The following is a 21489-nucleotide window of genomic DNA, read 5'->3' on the forward strand; positions in this document are numbered from 1 at the left end:
CCCGCCGGCCTCCCCCGGTGCCGCCCCGCTCCGCCCCGGCCCGGCGCAGGCGCAGCGCGGCGACGGTGGCAGCGATGGCGGCGGGGCTGTGTCGCGCCTTTGGGGGGCTGCTGCTGTCGGCCGCCCGGCCCCGCGCCCCCCCGCTGGGCCCCGTGCCCCGGCTGCCGGGGGCCGCGCTGGCGGCTGCTTGCCGAGTGCTGAGCGGCTCCGCGCCGCGATGCACCACCGACCCCATGTGGAAGTGCCGGGTCAAGTACACGGTGCGGCCCGTGGGCATGAAGAAGACGGGCGGGCGCGATCACACAGGTGGGCGGGCCGGGGTCGGGCAGGGCCTCGCCGGGGCAGTACCGGGGTGTTCCCGCCTGCAGTCGCTTCATCTGTCCCCGCAGGCCGCATCCGCGTGAGGGGCATCGGCGGGGGACACAAGCGGCGGTACCGAATGATCGACTTCCAGCGGCTGCGCTACGAGGAGGGCGCCCCGGCACAGCCCTTCAGCGAGAAGGTCATCGCCGTCCGATACGACCCTTGCAGGTGAGTGCAGGGTGAGGGCTCTGCCCCGGGCGCCTTGTGGTGAGCCCCCCCCAACCCACCCACCGTGGGTCCCTGCGCAGGTCGGCAGACATAGCCCTGGTGGCCGGCGGCAATCGGAAGCGCTGGATCATCGCCACGGAGAACATGCAGCCAGGGGACATCATCAAGAACTCCTCTCACATCGGCAGGATGGCAGGTGCACACTGGGCCGGGGAGGACAGCCCAGCCCTGCCAGGGTCTTGTCAGCTGCTCCTCAACCAATGCATCTGCTTCTGTTTTCCAGTGTCAGCCAACGAAGGGGACGCCTACCCACTGGGGGCTCTGCCTGTCGGCACGCTGATCTGCAACCTGGAGAGCCACCCTGGGAAGGGAGCACAGTACATCCGGGCAGCCGGTGTGTCTCTGGGCAAGGGACCCACTGTTGGTAGCCAGTTTTGGCTTAGGGCAGATGGAGAGGATGGCAGGGGGACACTGCTCTGCCTGGCCAGTGACAGGGAGTTGCTGTCCTCTCTACTCCCTGTGTTATAGTGCAAAACAAGGCCTCCTGAGAGGCAGGGGCAGCTCTGCCCTGTTGCTGGCTGGTGATGCCTGAACATTCTGTCTTCAGCAAGAAGCGAGCCCTGAAGGGCAACAGCACGGGTTCTGGAGGGTTCCCAGCACAGGGATGTGCCCACCGTAGGGTGGGATACTTTGTCCTGCTGCTTGGGGTACCTGCCTACTCTCTTCTTGCCTGCTGCAGGGACTTGTGGGGTGCTGCTGAGGAAAGTGAATGGGACCGCCATCGTGCAGCTGCCTTCAAAGAGGCACATGCAGGTAGAAGAACCATGCTGTCCCTGACCTGACCGCCTGCGCACAAAGATGTGTGTTCTCAGGGAGGCCTGCAGCTCTTCCCTATCCCCTAGGTGCTGGAGACCTGTGTGGCCACAGTGGGCCGTGTGTCCAATGTCGACCACAACAAGCGAGTGATCGGGAAGGCAGGACGGAACCGCTGGCTGGGCAAGCGCCCGCACACAGGCTTGTGGCATCGCAAAAGTGGCTGGGCCGGGCGCAAGATCAAACCTATCCCGCCCATGAAGAGCTACGTCAACATGCCGCGGGTCGCGGCACAGAAGTGATGCTGGCGGCCAATAAAATGTTCCAAACACCACCACTGTTGCTTACTGCTGCCATTTCTGCACAGGGCCTGGGGTGGGTGCTTTCCCCATGGGATTTGTTCAGCCCCTGCCAGGACATGAATGTGAGGCTGTGGGCTGCCTTGGCTTCAGATGGTAGTGGTGGTGGGATCTTGGTGGGGTCAGAGCTCCGCACAATCCTGCCAAACCTGGCTATGGGGCAGCCAGCCTCCTTCCCTCAGCTTAGGAGCAGTGAAGCCAAGTGGGCAGCTGGCTGGTAAAGACAGCCACGACGCCCAGCTGGGGAAACGCAGCCGGCAGGACCTCGCGGTTCCGGTAGTGCCCTCCTCGCTGCTTCCCAATCCCCGTTCCCTCGCTGCCCAGCCAGTCCCACAAAGCTCGAAAGCGCTGCGCCAGCCCGAGCCCGGTGCCGCTATTCAAGTCTCAGCCGCCCGCTCCGGCGCGGGCAGAGTACCGGTCGCAGCGCGGCTCCTGTCCCGTCGGGTGGGCACTGCGCATGCGCGTCTGCCGACCCGGAAGCGCCGTGAGAGCGGGTGTTGGAGGTAACGTGGCCCGGCGCGGCCCCGCGGTGCAGGGTGGTGGGCCGGGGCTGGGGTCGGGCCCGGCTTGGCCTGGTTATCCTGGGGCGACCCTCTGCAACAGGCCTCCTTCGGGAGCCCCGAGGGCCGGCAGCCCGGCCGGTGAAGCCCAGTAGGGGCTGCGGCAGTCAGATGAGACCGGGCAGGGACAGGGTGCCCTGGGAGCTCTCGCTCAGGCAGGGCTGTGTTAGGGGCTTACAACAGCGGCCGTGGGCACAGCCAGTCCGACAGCACGTTTGAGTTGTTAACCGGCCACGTTACAAGCACTGAGATCCACAGGATCAGCCCCAGCAAAGCCCATTCCTCAGCCACCACCCCCCAGCTCCTGCTCCCCCTCTGCCACTGCAGGCACACTTCCCATCATGGTGAATGAGAGGCGTAATGGCAACCTGCTGGTGCCCCTGGGACCCAAGCTGCAGGCCTACCCAGAGAAGCTGCTGCGGCAGCGGCGAGGCCATGATGGGCAGCCCGAGTACCTGATCCAGTGGAGTATCATCAGCCTGGAGGAGAGAGCAGTGGGCGGCAGCAGCACCTCCTCTGCAGAGACGAAGCTGGAGAATGTCTCCATGTGGATGTCTGCAGAAGAGGTCTGTGCCAGCTGCCTGGCGCTGCTGGACCAGAGGAAGCTGGAAGGGCAGCGTGTGACAGGGGAGAAGGCAGCCAGCCCATCCGCTGCAGATGTCCTGGGGGATGAAGCCTCACTGCTGGAGATGAAGGCTGATGTCAGGAGCCTGGTGCAGCGAGCTGGCCGGCAGATGGCCGAGTCCCGGGCCCCCGAGTCCTCCATCCTCAACATCATCCACGTGCTGAGCGCGTATGCCAGCATTGGCTCGCTGGTGGGTGCCTTCAAGGAGATGGGAGCCTTGGACTTGCTGATGAAGATGCTGTGCCACAAGGACAAGCAAATCCGCCACAGTGCTGGCAAGATGCTGAGGGCCCTGGCTTCGCATGATGCAGGTGGGGGCTGCTGCTGCTCATTGTCCCTGAGGAGGTGCTGCTGGGCAGCTGAGGGGTGGCAGCCCTTTTGTAGGGGTTATCTCTCGGAAGCCTAAAAAGTTTCTGTTGTTGCAGAAAGTCGGGCCTATGTCCTGCTGTCCCTGAGCCAGCAGGATGGCATTGAGCAGCACATGGACTTTGACAGTCGCTACACCTTGTTGGAGCTGTTTGCTGACACAATATCCTCTGAAGAGCACTGCATGTCCTTTGAGGGGATTCACCTTCCCCAGGTAGGAGCAGCCCTGCCAGCCCTGGGGCTGCTGAGCAGGGCTTGGTATTGAGAGAGCTGGCCCAGCATCTGAGTCTGGCTTGTAGCTGAGGGGTGTTGGAGGACTCACCCATGGAGTATCTGAGCAGGGAGATGAGGGTGGGCTGAGAGGTCTCTGTTGCTGCCTGCTGGTCCGGAGCTGGCACAGTTGGAGTCTGACAGCCGTGCTTGTTGCAGATCCCTGGGAAGCTGCTGTTTGTGCTGGTGAAGCGCTACCTGTGCGTCACTTCTCTCATGGACAAGCTCAGCGGTGGTGTGGAGCAGGGAGGGGAGCAGCGGGCCAGCGCTGTGCCCAGCCCACTCACTGAGGAGAAGAGCCGTGTGCAGCAGGAGTTTGAGTTCAGCATGGCCATGGCAAACCTCATCTCGGAGCTGGTGCATGTGATGGGCTGGGGCCACGGCCACAAGGCAGAGCTGCCGCCGCAGCAGGAGCTGCAGCCTTGCGCCACCCGCTCCATCTTCCAGCGCAGGGCCACATCCCGCAGCGCTGCTCAAGCAGCCCCCGCTCCCGCACCAAAGGAGCCCGTCGTCTTCAAGACGCGCTCGGCCTTCCCGAGCCGCAGCAGCTACGTGGAGTACGTGCAGGCGCGGCTGGTGCGGGGCATGCGCGTGCGCATGCTGGAGGACTATGAGCAGGTCAGCGCGGGTGATGAGGGCGACTTCCGGCAGAGCAACGACGGCACGCCGCCCGTGCAGGTACCCTCTGCGGGGCTGGCACAAGCTGCCAGCTCTGCCCGCTGTGCTGTGTGCAGGGAACACACAGGCACGTGTGGGAGCAGCGGGGTTGGACCTGCCTTCCCTCAGCCGGGTGTGCATCGCGCTCTCCTCCTCAGGTGTACTGGCAAGCCCTGGGCTGTACGTACTGGGTTCACTGGCACATGGTGGAGATCATTGGCTCTTCAGGGCAAGAGGATCGTGAGGGCCAGGAGAAGGTGTCCACCCTGACACACAACTGCAGACTGGCAGCAGGTGAGCAGTCCATCAGCTGGGCACGCAGCTTTCCTCCCCAACCCTTCTGCAGCTGCGCGCTGGCACTGCGGGTTCTGCTGGTGCCGGGTGTCTGAGCGCATTGCCTTGGCTGGCGCAGGCACTGTGGGAACAGGCTGGGGGAGCAGTGAGCTAGAGGTGCCCATTTCAGGCGTTTTTTGTTCTACATCCTCAAGAGGTTCAAGTGATGATGGTAATCGCCATCTCTACAGCTTCTAGGGTCTCCTCCTGGCTTGTTCCTCCTGTGTGGCTGCCCTCCTGTCCCCTGCCTTTCCCACAGCAGTGTGTGGGACAGCGGAGGGAGCTCTTTCTCTGGGGAATGTGGGGTGTGCAGCAGAGGAAGGTGGAATGGGCCGAGCTGACAGTGCCCTGCTTTGCTCTGTCCTCCTGCAGTTGCACAGCCGTTTTTCTGCAAGCCCTCTGGGGGGCTGTACTCCCTGCCTTACCTGGGGGAGCGCTCGACCAAGGCTGCAGAGGCCCTGAGCCGTGCCGAGTGGTGGGAGCTGCTTTTTTTTGTGAAGAAGCTGGAGGCGCAGGAGCGGCAAGAGGTCCTGTGCATCATCCAGCAAGACCAGGGAGAGCAGGTATGGGTGAGAGCCTGCAGTGGGAAAAGGGCTGGAGGCCTCCAGTGGTGCAGCTTTTCTGTGCGCTCTGGCTCTGGCCATCACCAGAAGCGCGGGGCCTGTGGCGAGCCTGGGAGGGTTGATGTGACGCCGTCTGCGCAGCTGCCGGAGGGGGATGAAGAAGCCCTGATCCAGCTGTCGGTACCTGTGGAGCTGGCCCAGAAGGTGCTGCAGGTCTTGGAGAAGTGTTGCCAGGGCAGGGCTCAGAGTGACCTGCGCGGCTCCCACGTCTATGCCAAGTACTCCCTCAGCAGGGGGGCTGAGCAGGAAGGTGCCCGAAGCACCGCGGTGTCCTCGGAGGGTGCCGGCTGCAGGAGCCCTGAGGCCACAATGGCCGAGGCAGTGAAGGAAGAGCTGCCCGCAGCCGCAGAGCCGCCCCAAGCCCCCCCTGTGGTGGTGAAGTCGGATTCTCAGCTGTTCAGCGAGCTCCTGGAGAAGGAAGGGCTGTTCCTGCCAGAGGTGACGGAGGAGCAGAGCAAAGGTAATGGCCTGCTACGTGGTGGAGCACATGCAGGGTGCTGGAGGCAGCTCCATTGCCTCCAAGGAGGACAGCTGTGGGCAGGGCATGGCAGGCCAGGCACCTGCAGGTTGCCTGGGGAGGGGAAGGCCATGGGTCTGGTCTGTGGGTGCGTGGTGCCCTGGGAGCTGCTGGGGGTGTTCCTGCTGCCCTGACACCTGCATCCATCCCTCCTTCCACCAGTGTTGGGCAGCTCCGAGGGGTTGAGCGAGAGGGGCTCGCTGGCCAAGGTTGCAGCCGCGGTGGATGCGATCCAGAGCAGCACCTCAGAGCTGGGGCTGCGCTTAATGGGTCTGAAGCACATTATGAAGATCCTGGAGGAGGAGCCTGAGCTGCAAGGCAGCAAAGCCCAGAGCGGGCTGGGGACCAGGAATGTTGGGTGAGCTGTGGGGTGCTGTGTACCCCTGCTGCCTGCTGGGGAGGGTTGTGTCAGCAGGGTGGGGGACAGTGCTGGTGGTGGGAGCGCGGGAGATGGTGGTGGAAGTGGGAAGGCCGGTATGTCCCTGCCTGGTCAGCAAGAAGAAAGCTGGATCTTGTGTCCTTTGGTCCCAGGCAGGCTCATTCCTGGGGTTGACTCCGCCATGCTACAGCCATGTGGGCAGGGAGAAGGTGATGGGCAGGGCCAGAGGTGTTGGCGTGCCAGTGGTGGTGCCAGGAGGCTCCTCCTGAGGTGTCCTTTCCCGTGCAGGGAGAAGCTGGTGAAGGTGGCAGTGGAGCTGCTGGCCACGGAGGCGGCAGAGAAGGCCGTGGTGGTGGTGACGCTGCGGCTGCTGGCCCTGCTCATGGCCAAGTACGACTGGCGCGTGAGGTTCGCCGTGGAGGGCGGTGTGCGGGCCGTGCTGTCCTGCATGCAGCAGCACGCCTCCTCCGCCCTGGTGCAGCAGGCTGGCCTGGCAGTGAGTGTGGCAGAGGGGATGCTGTGGGTGGTGGGCAGGCTGCAGGCTCACCCCGGTGTGCCGGAGGTGCCCGCTGCCCTCCTGACTGCTGCTGTCCTTGCAGGCCCTGAAGGTGCTGGTGGGAGCTGTGGCCGGCGAGCCAGGAGGTGCCGATGGGAAGCTCTTGCCCCTGAAGCAGGCAGACGCGCAGCTGATTCGGGAGATCTTTGCCAGCATCGGCTCTGCCTCCAGCAAGGGCTCAGCAAACCTGCTGAGTGCCGTCCCTGCCGCCCTGAGCACCATGCGGAGCATCCCTGGGTAGGGCAGGGGTGGGATGGGCAAAGCAGGCAGGTGGGTTGGTGGGTGCCGGGGGAGGAAGGCGCCCGCATCGCTGTGTCCCTGCAGGGGCTCCTCGGGCGTGCAGAACGGCTTGCTGGTGGTGAACATGCTCATGGACGGCCACCGGGGCCTGGCGGAGCAGCTGGCGAGCTGCGACCTCCCTGCGGTGCTGCAGAGCTGCTGGAGGGACGGGCAGAGCCCCGGCTGCCCTCACGCGACGCTGGCCCTCGGCGCCATCAACCGCCTCGCGGAGCACGGGCTGCCCCTGGGCCCGCAGAGCGCAGGTAGCAGCTGCCCGGCCCCGCTGTGCCATGGCCCCGCTGTGCCGCGGGCAGGGCTGCCTCCCCGGGCAGGGCAGAGCACCCGCTGCCGCCTGGCGAGCGGGGGCCTGGGCCGGGCCCACGTGTCCTTGTTGTGGCAGGCGGAGAAGCCCCACTGGATCTGGGGGACGTGCGGAGGCTTCTGAGCGGCCTGGGGGACGGCGTCTTGTCCAAGGACGTGCTGGTGGCCCTGGAGCGGCAGCTCTGCGGCGAGGGCCCTGTCCCCTCTGGTGAGGCTGCCCGGCTGCTGCAGGACCTCAGATGCTTCCGGCCGCTGCTGCGCAGCTTCGAGCTGCTGGGGGCAGAGAAGGCCGTGAGCCTGAGCATCCTCAGGTGGGTGCAGGGGCCTCCACAGCGGGTGTGTGAGTGCTGGTGGTGATGCTGGGGGCACCCGGTGCGTGTTTGGGGGTCCTGGTGGGGGCTGTTGTTCACCAGGGGGGATGCAGCCCAGCACATACATGGGTGCTGATTGGGGTGTCCTGGGGCGCAGGGCCATATGGGGATGGAGCAGCGTGTTCCTGGGTGCACAAGGAGTGTCTGAGGCACCAGGGGAGTCAAGGCTTCCAGTCCCTGTGGGCTGTTGGCGTTCCAGAGGGGCAGGGAAGCAGGGCTGCCTCTGACACCACCCATTGCCTATGTGCCGTGGCCTGAGTGAGCCCCCTGTGTCTCCCAGGATCCTGAACAAGATCCTGGACAGTTACCAGGAGGATGTGCTGCCCTGGCACGAGTGTGTGGAGCCCTGTGTGTCCTCCCTGAGCGCCCACAGCAGCGACCGGGAGGTGAGGGGCCCATAGGGATGTGCTCGGTCGCTGTGCTGGCCGAGCCACTGGCAGCAGCCAGGCCTGTTGTGGGCAGTGCAGCAGGAGAGGTGGGGAGCGGCAGCTGTGGTTGTGTCCTGGCTGCTGGCATTGCCCTGGCCGTGCCTCACCAGGCTCCAGTGCTGCTGGTGAGGTGTCGGGGTGGAGGGGATGGAGCGCGGCAGCACCGCCTGCTGCTGCTGCTGCTGCTGCTGCTGCTGGGCCTGGCTGCTCACGGCTGCTGCTCCACAGGTGCTGCAGGAGGTCGTTGGCTTCCTGCACCGCCTGGGCACTGCCAGCAAGGACTGCGCGGTGGTGATGTGCTGTGTGGGCACCCACGAGGCTCTGGCCAAAGCCCTGAACAAGCACAGCACGGCCCCGCCGCTGGCACCAGACCTGCTCGCCCTGGTGACCGACTGCGAGAAGCACGCCGGGATCTCCAAGAAGCTGATGACCAGCATCTTGGCTGGCTGCATCCAGGTGGGCCCTGGGGGGCCCGGTGGTGCTGGGTCTCTGGGTCTCGGGGCCATCCAGCGGCGCTGGCACCGAGGGGCAGCCTCCTGCTCTCTGCCTGCCGCAGCCCTGTGGTGGGTGAGGGGAGGAAGACCCAGGGCCTCTGGTCAGAGCCTTGCCCTGTCCCATAGCTGGTGCTGGGGCAGATTGAGGAGCACCGCCGGAGCCACCAGCCCATCAGCATCCCCTTGTTTGATGTCTTTCTGCGCAACCTTTGCCGAGGTGAGTGTGGTGAGCGGGAGCTGAACCCCTGCCTGGCACCTGCTGGCCTGGCTGCTGGAGGCTCCATGTGCTTCTCGTACAGGCTCCAGCATGGAAGTAAAGGAGGAGAAGTGCTGGGAGAAGGTGGAGGTCTCGTCCAACCCCCACAGGGCCAGCAAGCTCACGGATAGGAACCCCCTGACCTACTGGGAGTCAAACGGCAGCACCGGTTCCCACTTCATCACTGTCCACATGCAGTGTGGTGTGGTGGTCAGGTGGGGCTGGGCTGGGAGAGCTGGGAGGGGCCTTGGGTACCAGAGGGCAGGTGGCTCTGCTGGGAGGAGAGGGCTTTGGGCCCCTGTGTGAGCCCTGCCCCAGTGGTCCCTGTCCTGAGGCTTGCTGGATGTGGGCAGTGGTGTGTGGGGCTGGCAGGGGCCAGGGCAGCGGAGGTGGGGACTGCTGGGCAGCACCACATCTGCTGTGCTGCAGGGAGATGAGCATGCTGGTGGCCAGCGAGGACTCCAGCTACATGCCGGCCCGTGTCGTGGTGCTGGGGGGAGACAGCCCTGCCACCATCAGAACTGAGCTCAATGCAGTGAGTCTCTCGAGGGCTGCTGAGGCCATGGGGCTGCATGGGAGCTGCGGACTGGTCCTTGCTGTGGCCCAGGAAGGTCCTGTCCTGGTGTGGGGCCCTGGGAGATGCCCCGTGGGGAGCTGGGGATGGCAGGAGCTGTGCTACAGGAACCGCCTTGCTGTAGTCAGTGGGTGCTGGAGACTTGGGGCTGGGCAATGCTGGAGCCTGGGCTACAGCAGCCCCGTGTGCTGGGGCTGTCAGCCAGGAGCAGGGCCCTGGCGGGGGCTGCCTTCGGGCTGCGTAGGGGCTCCTGGTGAGGGACAGGGGCCATGGCTCTAAGAGGGTGGTCAGGGGAGCACGCAGGGTGGCTGGTGCGTGCCGCTTGGCTTGCTGAGGGCTCTCTTGTCTGCCTGTAGGTGACCATCCTGCCATCAGACAGCAGAGTGATCCTGCTGGAGAACATGAGCCGCTTCTGGCCCATCATCCAGATCCGGGTGAAGCGGTGCCAGCAGGTAGGGGAGCAGGAGGCTGGGGCAGGGAGCTGGCAGTGTGTGGTGTTGGGGCCATGCCTGAGGAGCTGAGGGTTGCTCTGTCCCACAGGGCGGCATCGACACCCGTGTGCGTGGCATCGAGGTGCTGGGTCCCAAGCCCACTTTCTGGCCCGTCTTCAAGGAGAAGCTGTGCCAGCGGGCGTTCCTCTCCTGCACGGCTCGGGCTCATGCCTGGTGCCAGGAGATCATCTGGGACCGGGGGCAACTGCTGCAGCTCTTTGGCAGGTGAGTTGTGTCCTGGCTGTGCCACCGTATCCCTGGTCTCTGAGGGGCCCTGGCTGTGGGGCGAGTGGAGCTTCTGCTCAGATGTGCCTGGCAAGGGACTGCGCTGCTGTCCCGGGTGTCTCCGAGGCATCAGCAGCACCGTGTGCTGCCCGGTCGCTGTTGCAGGCTGAACCGGGCGCTGCGGCACGAGCAGGGCTTCGCCGAGCGCTTCCTCCCTGACGAGGAGGCGGCGCGGGCCTTGGGCAGGACGTGCTGGGAGGCCCTGGTGACCCCGTTGGTGCAGAGCATCACCAGCCCAGGTACCCTGTGCTCTGGCGGGCCCGTGCCCCAGGCTGAGGCAGCCGTTCTGAGCCTGGTTTCCTCGCAGACCCTGACGGTGTCAGCCCCCTGGCCTGGCTGCTGAGCAAGTACCTGGAGAGCGTGGAGCCGCCGCGCCGCGCCACGAGCCCCGGTGCTGTCTTTGGTTCCCGTGTGCGGCGCCTGACCCAGCTCCTGGTGCACGTGGACCCCGGTGGCTGGGAGCCAGAGGAGGCGAGAGGTGAGCGTGGGACTGGGGCGGTGCTGGCCCAGAGCCCCGGGCTGTGGCTGTGGGGATCTGCTGGGGGGCTTGGGGAGGGCCCAGCGGCACCGGAGGCTCCAGAGCCGGGAAAGGCTTGTGGCTGTGCCCCTGCAGTGGCTGTGGCCACTTGGAATCTGCTCTGCACTGAGCCCACAGGGAGAGGGGAAGCTGCTGGTGGTCAGTGTGCAGGGCCTGCCTGTGGAGCTCTGCTGAGCTTGGTGGTGTCCCTTGGCAGGTGGGAAGGAGGAGAAGAACAAGGAGGAGCCGGCCAGGCCTGTGAAGGAGATGGTGGAGAAGTCAAGCAGCTTGTGGAGCATCTCGCAGTGCTGGCGTGGTGTGGTGCAGCAGCAGGTAGTGCTTGGAGGGCTGGCTGTGGGGCCAGAGAGGGCATGTGGGACCTCACACTGGACACGTGTAGTGCCATGCAGGGCTTGACAGTGGCCTGGGCACCGTGTAGGGAGGATGCAGGGCTGTACTTGGCCTTTGCAAGGCCTGGAGGGGAGTGGGGACAGCCCTTCTGTGCTTGCTACCTCGGCAGGGCTCAGGCATCAGCCTTTTGCCACAGGCTGGGAGACAGCTACAGTGTTGGGCTGCTTATTGCAGTGCTGGGCAGTGTCCTGCCCCCGCCCAGCCTTTAGGATGTGCTCCTGTCTCTCCACAAGCTCTTGGTAGCTGAGTGCTGGCCAGGATCTGGGCAGTTGGTGTCAAAAGACATTCCTGCATGCAACAGACACATCCCACTGTGGGGCTCACCCCCCCCCCCGTAGCCCATCCTGCTGTGGAGCTCACCTCTCTCATAGCCCATCCCGCTGTGGGCCTCACCCCTCTCCTGTGTGTCCCTCAGGTGCAGCGGTTCCTGGAGGCAGCCGGGCAGGCTCCAGACCTCGTGGAGCGATACTGCGGGCTGTACCAGCGCCTGCGTGGTGCCACGGAGGAGCTCTTTGGGCCGCAGGCTGCCTTTGTGCTGGCCCTGGGCCAGGGCTTCGCGGGGGCTCTGCTGCAGCTCTCCTTCCTTGCTGCCCTGCACGTGAGTCGAGGGAGTGCGGCCTCAGTGCCTGGGCTTTCCCAGCTGCTCCCCCCAGGACTGCTCCCCCAGCCCAGCCCTGCAGCTGCCTCGCAGGGGTGAGCTCCCTCCACAGCCAGCCCTGTCCCTCTGCAGGTGAGTGAGCAGTTTGCCCGCTTCCTGGACAGGCAGATCCAGGAGCTGCGCGGGGCTGCAGGCAGCACAAGGCCACTGCAGCAGATCCTGGAGCCCTTTGTTGTCTTCAGTGGCCTGGAGCTCGCCCACACCTTCGAGCACTTCTACCGGTGAGGGGTGCACTGTCTCCATGGGACCACAGGGCCTGGGGTCCACGCTGAGGCGTGACAGGGGAGGTGCAGCCGATGCTGAGCCCGGCTTTGTGTGGCTGTGGTGCTCCCGCTTTGCTTTTCCCAGCCCTGGTGTCTGGAGGGAAGGGTTGTGAGTGGCCACAGGTGCTGCTGGTCTGTGGAGGCACATTCCCTGCTGGCAATGGAGAGGGGAGAAGGGTGCTGCTGGGCCCATGTGCCCTGGGGGGAGGCTGGAGCCAGGGCCAGGGCTGTCTCCTGGCACATGGGTGATGGCCACGGGGCTGGGGCCAGCCCCTGACCTGATGCTGGCACCTGTGGCAGGCACTACTTGGGTGACCGACTCCTGGTGCAAGGGCCATCGTGGCTGGAAGGAGCCATCGTGGAGCAGATCGGGCTGTGCTTCCCCAGCCGCTTTCCCCAAGCCATGCTGAGCAACCTGGCTGAGTCGGAGGAGCTCCAGCGGCAGTTTCGCCTCTACCAGCTGCAGGAGCAGGACAAGCAGCTGCTGGAGCTGGACAAGGGCCTGGACGAGGTGAGTGCTGCTGGGGTGGGGAGCTGGGGGCTGCCTGCGTTCATCACAGGGCTCCTGAGGCCCGTCCTGAGCCGTGCTCCTGCCCCCGTGCCAGGCACCGGGGACGGCCTCGGTGGCAGATGCGCCGGAGGTGACGGTGCTGGCCCTGTCCCCGCGCTGCTGGCCCGTTTCACCGCTCTGCCACATGGACCAGCCCCAAAGGTTGTTCTCAGCGGCGCTGAGCTCTCCCCTGGACGAGTTTGCCAACTTCTGCAGGCGCAGTGAGTGTTGGGCAGCCCCCAGGCCCTGCGCAGCAGCTCAGCCAGGAGCAGCAGGAGGGCAGGGGTGGCTCTTGTGCTGATGCTGTCTCTGGCAGGCCAGAGCCTGCTGGGCTGGGAGTGCACGAAGCCCCGGCAGTTGCAGTGGACATGGCTGGGCCACGCTGAGCTGCAGTTTGGAGACTGCATCCTCCACGTGTCCACACTGCAGATGTACATCCTGCTGTGCTTCAACAGTGCAGAGGTAGGAGCTGGGGTCATGTGGGGTGATGAGGCAGCAGATGCTGGAGCATGGCCAGGCCATGTCCTCCCTTCTGGTGGGGTCTCCAGCCCTGTTTGGGGCACAGGCTGCCCTCTGTTCGCTGGTCTGTGGCTGGTGAGTCTTGGCTTCTGGCAGGAGGTGGCTGTGGAGGCCCTGCTGCAGGTCACAGGGCTCCCTGCTGACCTGGTGCACCACGCGCTGGCACCGCTGACCCATGGTGAGGGCATCCTTGTGTGGAGCTGCCCAGGGGGAGGTGAGTGTGGGGCTGGGACAGCCCTGGGAGGAGCTGGTCTGAGCCCTGAGTGGGTGTTAGGGGTTCAGGGCTGTGTGTGGGGTGGGGCATAAGGCCATGTGTGGGGCTGGGGCCAGGGGTGGTGTGTGGTGCCATTGCTTGGGGCCACGTGTGGGGAACAGGGATGGGGCCTAGAGCTGTGATGGCAGCAATGGGAGGCTTTGTTCCAACAGCCACACACACATCCTGAGGCTCCTCTGGGGCCCAGCTCAGGGCTTGGCTGACCCTGGGTCGGGTGTAGCTCCAGGCACCCTGCGGCTGAACCAGGCAGCCCTGGCCCATGCCTCTGGCCACCACCTGAGGCTGCTGCCCCAGCAGAGGTACTTGAGGGTGGAGAGGGCTGAGGTCAGCGCCCTGGAAAGGAAGAGGAACATCCTGTGCTGCCTCATCACCTGCATCCTCAAGGTGGAGAAGCAGCTCCACATCGACAACCTGGTGTTTAGGGTATGGAGGGCTCCAGGGGCAGAGTGGGCCTGCCTGGGTGCTGCACCACACAGCAGTGTGGGGCTCTCTTGCTGCTGTAGGTGATTGATGCCTGTCAGAAGGGTGAGCTGGGGCCAGGGCTGCAGTTCCTGAGCTTCTGCTGCCACAGCGTGGACGTGCTGTCCTGTGTCCTGCACCTGCTGAACCAGGGATACCTGCGGCGCCAGGAGGAGAGGCCTCATGTCTTGGAATACATCTCTGCTGAACCCACGACACCACCTACCTCCCAGGTCCAGCCTCAGGTCACCTTCCAGACTGTTGAGATCAAGACGGCTGCAAGACCAGCCTCTGCCAAAAAGAGACAGACTTTTTCCACTTTCAGGTAGAGGAGGATCCGACGGACACGGGCTGGGTCCGGTCTGTCTCTTCCTGAGCGCTTGTGGGGTTTATTGTCAATAAACGAGCCAAGTTTCACCCGCTCTCAGTGCATTATTGTGTCGGGGAGCTCAGCTCGCCCGTGGCTGGAGCGTGGCCAGGTCACACACTGGCTGCTGCGCCCAACAGCCCTGACCTCTGTGCTTGCTGCAGTGGTAGCTGTGCCCTGTGCACACACTCTGCCAGCTGTGTCCAGCCCTGTCCTGGGGCACTGATGGACACACATGTACCCTGCCGTAATGGTACCAGCATTAATTTATTAAAATTAATCCCGAAAAGGAACCGTACAATAAATTTAAAAAAAATAGAATCTTGTAAAAAAAAAAAAACCAAACAAACCAAAACCGGTGCCCGCATGCCCCAAGCATGGGAGCTCCTCAGGGCAGTGCTGGGGGATCAGGGTACCGCAGCCACAGCAGCACTGTGCCGGCCACAGCAGTGGGGCTGCAGGGGACTACAAAAGCTGCTGCGGCTCAGCCCTGTAGGGCAGGGCCAGGCCCGGCAGCGTGGGGCTGGCGAGGGGCAGTGTGGTGCTGGGGGGCCCTGCTCAGCACCTCTTCTCCCCATGAGCAATCCTGCTGGCTCCAGCACCAGGAACCTGCCTGGGCCCAGCCCAGCTGGGGCCCCGGTGCGCCGGGAGCAGACCTGGGCAGAGCAGGGCCCACAGCCCTTCCTGGGTCCCTTGTTCCAGGCTGCTGTTGGGGGTCACAGGAGGCGGATGGCATAGTGCCCTGGCTGGTGTTGGAAGGTGCATGGCCCCAGTCTCACTGGCCTCACCTTCGTGGGTCTTGGCTCACAGGGAGTGGTGCAGGTTTGGGATCTTCTGCTGCAGAGCGGGCAGGGGATGGGCCGCAGAAGAGAGGGAACAAGAGTGAGTCCATCTGTCTGTCTCCTGCGACCCTCCACAGCTCCATCCCAGGGCTGCCCTGCCTCTCACACACTCTTTGAGTAGCCAAAGATGCCCACGGGGAGGTACTTGACGTGTGTTGGCCACTGTGCTGCCAGCTGGAAAAACTTCACATCGTTCCACTCCACCCCATCTATGGAGACTGAGACAAGAGGGTGAGGTGAGGCGCAGCCCCACCACAGCCAGTCCGTGCCACTTGCTCTGCCCCCCCTCCAGTCCCCTCACCTCGCAACATGGTGTTCTGGTGCTTGGCTGTGCAGATGAGGCGTGTGATCCCTTCGATGACTTGGCTTTTGGGCTCCAGGTCCTTCTCTTTTGGCTTCTTGCTCAGGAACATCACTGGGGGCCAAGGACAGACAGGACCAATGTTAGGATGTCTCTGCTTGGCCCTGGGTGGGAGCCCTCACCCCAGGGCTGGACAGGTCTCAGCCCTGCCCTCCTTCGGGCTCCCCCCCTGCCCTTTTAGCAAGAGACTGTGGCCCTGCAGTGGGAAAGCACCCCAGGGTGGGCTTGGTTACCTTTCTTGTTCTTCTCCTTGGTGACCACAGTCATGGCCATGGTGCTAGGGGACACCAGCTCCCCTGTGCCGGGGATGCGGCTGACCTGGAGTGAGCGGAAGTTGCTCTTGAGTGTGTTCTTGATACCCGTCTCCCGCTTCTCGCCCTCCTTCTTTCTGTCCAGCCCTTGCGTTGTCCAGTAGTCCACCTGCAGGCCCATCACCTCCACACCAGGGCTCAGAGACCTGGGCAAGACAGGCAGCACCATGCAGCACACAGGTGGCTCTCCCTGCTCCTCTCCCTCCCCACAGCTCTGGGAACACCCTGGCCCCATAACCCCAGGATGTGGCAGCCTTGCCATGAGCATCCCAAACCCTCCTAACCTCAGCATCTCAGACTGCGTGGGGCTTCCTTACCCAGCACCAGAGAGGCCACTGCTGACAGATGGGGAGGGTGGTGGGGTGCTCACAGTCTCTTTGCCATAGGGGGCTGCTCCACTGGCAGTTGGTGTTGAGCTCAGCAGGGATGGGGTGCAGACTGTGGCATCATCTGAGTCCACTGGGGAGGAAAAGTGTGGGTTGGGAGGGGGGAAACAGGCTGGAGGACACCAACAAAGGTGAAGCAGAAGGGACCCAGGGTCTGTGGGCTCGCAGGGACTCACCAGAGGCACTGAAGGACTGCTCCACCAGGCCCACCTTTACCACCTGCAAGGGCAGATGATCCCCAGCATCAGTAAGGCAGAGCACTGCCCCTCTCCCCCCAGCCCAAACTGCCCACTGGCCCCACACACTCACCCCCACAAAGGGTACAAACTTCTGGCAGGAGTCCTCATCAGGGCTGCACAAGGAACAGAGGCTGGTCAGGGTTTGGGTGTGCTGAGCACCGAGTGCTCTGTGGCCCAGGGACCCCCACACTGGCTCACAGCCACCAGGACTGTCTCCTCTGCCTTCCCTCCCATGGAACCCCTGTTCCCAACATGGCAGCACAGGGCACACTACACAAGGAGGCAAGGAGTCGTCCCCTCCAGTGCTGGGGGAGGGCTTGCATGCGGGAGGGCAGCTCTGCCCCGTTCTGGGGGTCACAGCTCCTCTGCACAGCAAGAGGGATGGACGCACATGGGGGAGAAGGGGGGGAACCAGGCAGCGGCACAGCAAGCACAAGCCAATACCTGATATAAAAATCAAAATAGAGACTTCTCTTCCTTGGGTGCCAGAAACCAAGAGAAGGGAGAGGTGAGAGTGCAGCCGGAACACGAGCATCAACCCCCGGGCAGCACAGTGCCAGCTCGAGGCCCCCAGCCCAGCCCAGCCCAGCCCTGGCAGCCGGTCCCCACCGCTGGGGCTGTCACAGGGCCGAGCGTACCGGGGGGTGGCAGGGGGTAGCACCGCAGGCCTGTCACTGTGAACCCCACTCCCCTCAGCACAGAGGAGAGCACGGGGCCTCGCTCGCTTGTCCCCTGTCTCCCATAGCCTATCCCCAGATTGGGACCACGAGGCGGGATGGATGTTCCTGGGCAACGCTCACCTCTTCTGCTTGTAGGTCAGCATAGCCTCTGAGATGGGGAGCTGGTGAGAGAGGCTGGCTCCAGCGATGAACTGGGCAACACGGCCCGCGATGTCCACAGTGTCTGTGGGAGCAAAGAGGTATGAGGGCCTCGCTGGCAGCTGGGCTCCCCTTCAGAGCACTGCTGAGCCCAGGTCCTCACCTGCGATGGGTGGCTCAGCCCTGCTGAACAGCTCCCGCCACGCTGTGTCCAGGAAGAGAGTGCTGTACTTGTTATCCACCGAGGCCAGGTACTTGGCCAGAGGGTGAGAGCCTGTGGGCAAGAAAGGCAAGGCTGGCTCCAGGCAGGAAAGCCCAGGGTGGTGGGAGAGGACAAACTGAAGTCAGGCTCATGGGGGCTCTCACCCAGGGGCACAAGCAGGAAGCGAAGGTAGTTGAGCCAGTCGGGTGTCTTGCTGGCCAGCTGCTCCACGAAGAAACGCAGGACAACGCTCAGGTAGCTCTGGTCGCCTGCCACCACCACCTTCACTGGGGGAGGCATGTGGGAGTTACAGTTACAGCTGCCAAAGGGAGACGAACAGACAGTGAGGGACAAGCAGTGGCTCAGCAGAGGGGTCAGCCCACCCAGCACAAGAAACCCCTTGCTAACCATTTCCAGCTTGCTGAGCACTGCTATTGGCAAAACCAGCACCGGGGTGCCCCTCCTTCCCCAGGCCTACACCTGCTCCTATGTTGTGTCCACAATCCCAAAGGATCCTAACAAGCTGTGGGGAAGCCAGAACCTTTTCCAGCCCTTCTCTGCAGTCACAGGAAGCCACCAGGCTGAGCCCGAGCTGTACTCACTATCGCTGGATGCGGGAGACAGTGGTGTTGAAGGCTGCCTGGATATCTGCCACGGAGCAGGTGGACACGACCAACTGCTTGTGCGCCTGGAGCTGCTCACTCACGTACTGCAATGCAGAGGGCTTGGGTTAAGGCACCCAGGAGGTGGTTGGCCAGCACCAGCCCGTGCTTGCCTGGCCCCTGCGTCCCCTGGGATAGATCAGGGGTCCCGGTCCCCATGTAGGGAGGCTAAAACCACCCAGCCACCCCTGGCTACATGCCTGAGCATCCCTGCTCCTCCTGGCTCTGCTCCAGGGTGGCTGCCCGAGCCCCACTTTGAGCACAACAGTCACCACGCTGTGATGGCAAATGCAAAACTGTCCCAAGAACCAGGCTCTGCTTCCTGAGATAAAGGGTTTGGGTCCAGGGACCCTCTGATTTAAATCCTGCCATTCCAAAGCAGGGTCCATCCCTAGGCACAGACCCCCTCTGCTCATTCCCTTCTCTTGCTGTTTCCCACTGCGGCACTCCAAAATCCTTCTGTGCTACTTCAGGTGTCTGCATTCAGCTGAGACTCTGGTTACAGCTTCCCCCATGCACCCAGCTCCCATCACACCACTCACCTGGCCCTGCCACTCAGCGACATTCACCAGCACAATGCTCTCGGGCAGCTGCTCATCAGAGACAAGGATCTGGTTCAGCTGATCGTAAACAGACTTTCGGGGCACCTACAACAGCATCACCACAAAGCTTTACCCTGGCTGCTGCCTGGGCTGCTCTGCCTGTGGCTGAAGGACAAGCAGGGCTTTCGAGAAGCCTCCAGGTGAGGTGGCTCCCATAGGCTCACCTGGGTGCTGTGCCACGAGTCTGGAGAGCTCTCGCTGTCCAGGCTGCTGGTGCGGCCACCCTGTCCCTTTGAGCTCTGCCGGTCCTTCACAGAGGTGCTGCGGGGACGCCACAGCTGCTTGCTCTCAGCCTTGCTGTGAGAGAGGAACGGGAGAGGAGCACCGCTGAGGAAACGTCACCTTCACCAACCCCTACTTGCTCCAGGGAGCCAGTGTGAGCCGTGGCACAGGGCATGGATGTGCCTTACCTGGGGGACACGGCACTGGGGAGCTCGGCTTTGGTGCCAGGGCCCAGCTGGGCCAGCCTGTCCACGCTGCTCTCCCTCGTGGCAGCCTCTGGGGGGGCCAGCCGGGAACACGGCTCCTCTGTGGCCAGCTCCTGAGGGTGACACACACAAACTGCTTTCCCTGTCCCGCTTCCCGCACCCATGGGTACCCCTGTCAAGGATGGTGGCCCTGCTGGAGAGCCACAGATGCAGGGCTTGAGGGGGCTGGGCTGCATCTCTTGCAGACCCTAACCCTCCTTCCACTCTTGCTGTTCTCCAGCTCAATCTACCCACCCCCCCCAGCCCTGGTCCCAGGCTGGTGGGCACCCCTGGTACCCCAGAAGGCAAGGTGGGGCCTGAGGGAGCTCCAGCCCTGCTCCACATTCCATAGCTTGGACTCACCACTGCAGGGACTTCCACTCCTGGCTCCTCCTGTGGCCGCAGTGCTCCTGGCTTCCGCTTGTCTGGCTCGCCCTGGGGGACAAAGACTGGGGTCAGGGAAGGATGAAGCACCCCAAGCAGGACAGCAGCCAGTGACCCATGCCTGGCTCCCACAGGGGAGCCCCGAGTGCCCCTGGGACCAGCCCCAGAAGATGCCCCCCCCCATCACTACCTCTCTGCCTGCACTGGGAAAAAGAAGAGGAAAAAAGGGAAGAAGCAGCCCCAGGCAGGTGCTGCCAGGAGCTGTGGTCTTGGAGGGAGCTGCAGGCACTGTGGGGATGCGGGGCTGTCTGGGGAGGGAAGGGTGCAAGAGGTGGTGGTAGTGGTGGTGGTGGTGGTGTAACTCACAGGGCTGCCCGCCTCTTGATCCTGCCCTTTCTGGCTGTGCAGACTGCCGATCTCAGTCTGGGAACCAGAATGAGAGACTCCCTCAAAGAAACGCCTGCAGAGAAACAGACAGACAGACGGACGGACGGACAGACAGATGGGAGAGAAAAAGGCAGGAATAAGAGAGGAACAAAGTCACCATGATCCCAGCACACCCCCGCTGGCCTGTCCCAAGCACAGAGCACTGTGGAGAGGTCCCGGTGTGCCAGACACCAAGTGGCTGAGCAACACACAGCCTAGGAATGGACCTGCCAGCCCCACACAGCACTGTCTGCTGCAGCGATGCTGGGTGCAGGGACAGGCCAGGGCCACCCCAGATCAACAGGCCTAGACCTGTGACCCCAGGGAGCTGAGGTCCCTGCCTCACAGCCAGCAGTGAATCTCTGCAGTGGACGGTGAAGAGCCACCACCTTGCCCCATCTCCCTGGTATATGGCATCTGTTAATAACCACAGCTCCATCGTGCTGCTGAACCTCTCTGTCCCCTCTAGAGGCACCACCACGGCTTCTATACATGTCTGTTGCCTTTCTTTCTGCTCTCCCTTTTCCAGGCTCTTTGCCTCTTCCTGCTGCTGCTGCACTTGAGCAGCAACTTCAACCTTCCCTTTCTGCTTTCTCCCTTCTTGAGGCTCTGAAGACCACAGCACTGCACACAGAACTACTCCTCAGAAGCACAGCACTGTACTGTTTTGCTCCCCAGCACTTAAATTTGCCTTTTAGGTCTCTGAGCTGATGTTCTGCAAGTTACATAGTGCAACTCCAAGGCCCTGTTCCCAAATCCCAACACAGCAACTCTCTTGGGGGACCAGGACTGTCTTTGCCACCACGGTGTGAGCTTCCACGTTTGTTTCTGCTTTTCTACCCATTATTTCTTTGCCAAGGACTGCCTCCACATCCTATGGGCTGCTCAAAGACCAGTCTTCAGGAAACAATCAGGCTCCATCACCGGATCTCACCTGCCAGCTTTCCCAGAACCCTTGCATCAACTGCAGCCCACCTGCAATGTGTGACCTCCCTGTGGCAGATCTGAGCTATTCACTCTAAGCTAAGCACGTATTTGCTCACTAGCTCCCAGGAAAAGTTCCTCTTGATTTGCATGGTGTGCAGATGGGGATACAAGACTGCAGGTTTCCAGGGATGGCCACAGAGGTGCAGGACATAGAGCAGTTCTCATGTTAGGACTCTGCCAGAGTTTCCATTCTTTTCTATTGCCCACATCTGGATCTATCTGCAGCTTTCTGCAGGACACTGACAGACCTCTGAACACCCTGGCTGCTCCTTTTACTTCCCTTTTAACATGTTTTCTCCCGTGTACAGCATGCTGTGCTGCCAGGCACAAGAGTTCCTTTGCTTTCACTGCTCCTACAAGGACATTTCACCTCGGTGAATGATGGTCCCACCTCAGAGCACCACTTCAGCAGCAGTGTTGGGCACTGGCTAGGAGAAGTAAGACTTGATTTTCCTCTCACTGGCTCCATGAGCAGCTGCTTCATGACACGTTCATTTACCAAAGCTCTAGGTTTACAGTCAGAATTGTGCCTGGTGGGACACTTCCTCCAGGTCACACAGGGATAAATGATGTCTCCTGTTTGTTACTAACAGATTTCAGCTCTCTCCACCCCTCCCAGTTGCTGCTCCAGGATCTCAGGCACTGCCAACCCCCTGTACAGTCTACACTTGCCTTTTCTCAGCCAGCAATTTCAAT

The 21489-nt window shown here is 63.0% G+C and overlaps 3 protein-coding genes across 3 annotated transcripts in view; 2 read left to right on the forward strand and 1 right to left on the reverse strand.

Moving 5' to 3' along the window:
• Positions 1 to 54: 54 nt before the first annotated feature.
• Positions 55 to 1672, forward strand: MRPL2 (mitochondrial ribosomal protein L2). The gene is made up of 6 exons (XM_080616023.1): positions 55 to 306; positions 390 to 531; positions 612 to 727; positions 815 to 925; positions 1271 to 1344; positions 1434 to 1672. Exons 1-6 carry the CDS (start codon positions 75 to 77, stop codon positions 1644 to 1646), a joined length of 888 nt encoding a protein of 295 aa, XP_080472149.1. The 5' UTR covers positions 55 to 74; the 3' UTR covers positions 1647 to 1672.
• Positions 1673 to 2604: 932 nt separating this feature from the next.
• LOC308220191 (cullin-9-like) lies at positions 2605 to 14156 on the forward strand (the record flags this gene model as incomplete). The annotated part of the gene is given in 29 exon segments (XM_080615984.1): positions 2605 to 3199; positions 3314 to 3468; positions 3684 to 4202; positions 4340 to 4475; positions 4887 to 5077; positions 5219 to 5597; positions 5817 to 6012; positions 6322 to 6529; positions 6633 to 6826; positions 6914 to 7187; positions 7190 to 7500; positions 7841 to 7946; positions 8217 to 8444; positions 8609 to 8699; positions 8782 to 8953; positions 9168 to 9273; positions 9669 to 9764; positions 9853 to 10028; positions 10194 to 10378; positions 10381 to 10566; positions 10823 to 10938; positions 11432 to 11614; positions 11747 to 11895; positions 12238 to 12448; positions 12543 to 12708; positions 12804 to 12949; positions 13103 to 13220; positions 13501 to 13703; positions 13784 to 14156. Coding segments are annotated over 29 exon segments (6081 nt in total). The 3' UTR covers positions 14069 to 14156.
• Positions 14157 to 14255: 99 nt separating this feature from the next.
• LOC308220192 (phosphofurin acidic cluster sorting protein 2-like) overlaps positions 14256 to 21489 on the reverse strand; it is a gene marked incomplete at its 5' end in the record, with an annotated part of 42753 nt that continues 35519 nt past the window's right edge. The window contains 16 exons of the mRNA XM_080615985.1: positions 14256 to 15166; positions 15250 to 15363; positions 15543 to 15766; positions 15938 to 16079; positions 16183 to 16225; positions 16316 to 16358; positions 16690 to 16722; positions 17046 to 17148; positions 17227 to 17337; positions 17430 to 17584; positions 17868 to 17974; positions 18470 to 18574; positions 18694 to 18826; positions 18940 to 19070; positions 19360 to 19431; positions 19747 to 19840. Coding sequence (XP_080472111.1) covers positions 15051 to 15166; positions 15250 to 15363; positions 15543 to 15766; positions 15938 to 16079; positions 16183 to 16225; positions 16316 to 16358; positions 16690 to 16722; positions 17046 to 17148; positions 17227 to 17337; positions 17430 to 17584; positions 17868 to 17974; positions 18470 to 18574; positions 18694 to 18826; positions 18940 to 19070; positions 19360 to 19431; positions 19747 to 19840 — 1726 coding nt within the window. The 3' untranslated portion in view covers positions 14256 to 15050. The remainder of the gene's footprint in view (positions 15167 to 15249; positions 15364 to 15542; positions 15767 to 15937; positions 16080 to 16182; positions 16226 to 16315; positions 16359 to 16689; positions 16723 to 17045; positions 17149 to 17226; positions 17338 to 17429; positions 17585 to 17867; positions 17975 to 18469; positions 18575 to 18693; positions 18827 to 18939; positions 19071 to 19359; positions 19432 to 19746; positions 19841 to 21489) is intronic.

This window comes from Psittacula echo (genome assembly GCF_963264785.1).
Source record: "Psittacula echo genome assembly, chromosome: 4".
NCBI classification, from domain to species: Eukaryota; Metazoa; Chordata; class Aves; order Psittaciformes; family Psittacidae; genus Psittacula; species Psittacula echo.

Excerpts from the sequence above, each read along its gene's own strand:
- MRPL2 (XM_080616023.1), top strand. The coding sequence starts at position 75 with ATGGCGGCGGGGCTGTGTCGCGCCTTTGGGGGGCTGCTGCTGTCGGCC. Across the intron at positions 307-389 it reads GGGCGGGCGCGATCACACAG|GCCGCATCCGCGTGAGGGGC; the intron begins GTGGGCGGGCCG and ends CTGTCCCCGCAG. Across the intron at positions 728-814 it reads TCACATCGGCAGGATGGCAG|TGTCAGCCAACGAAGGGGAC; the intron begins GTGCACACTGGG and ends TCTGTTTTCCAG.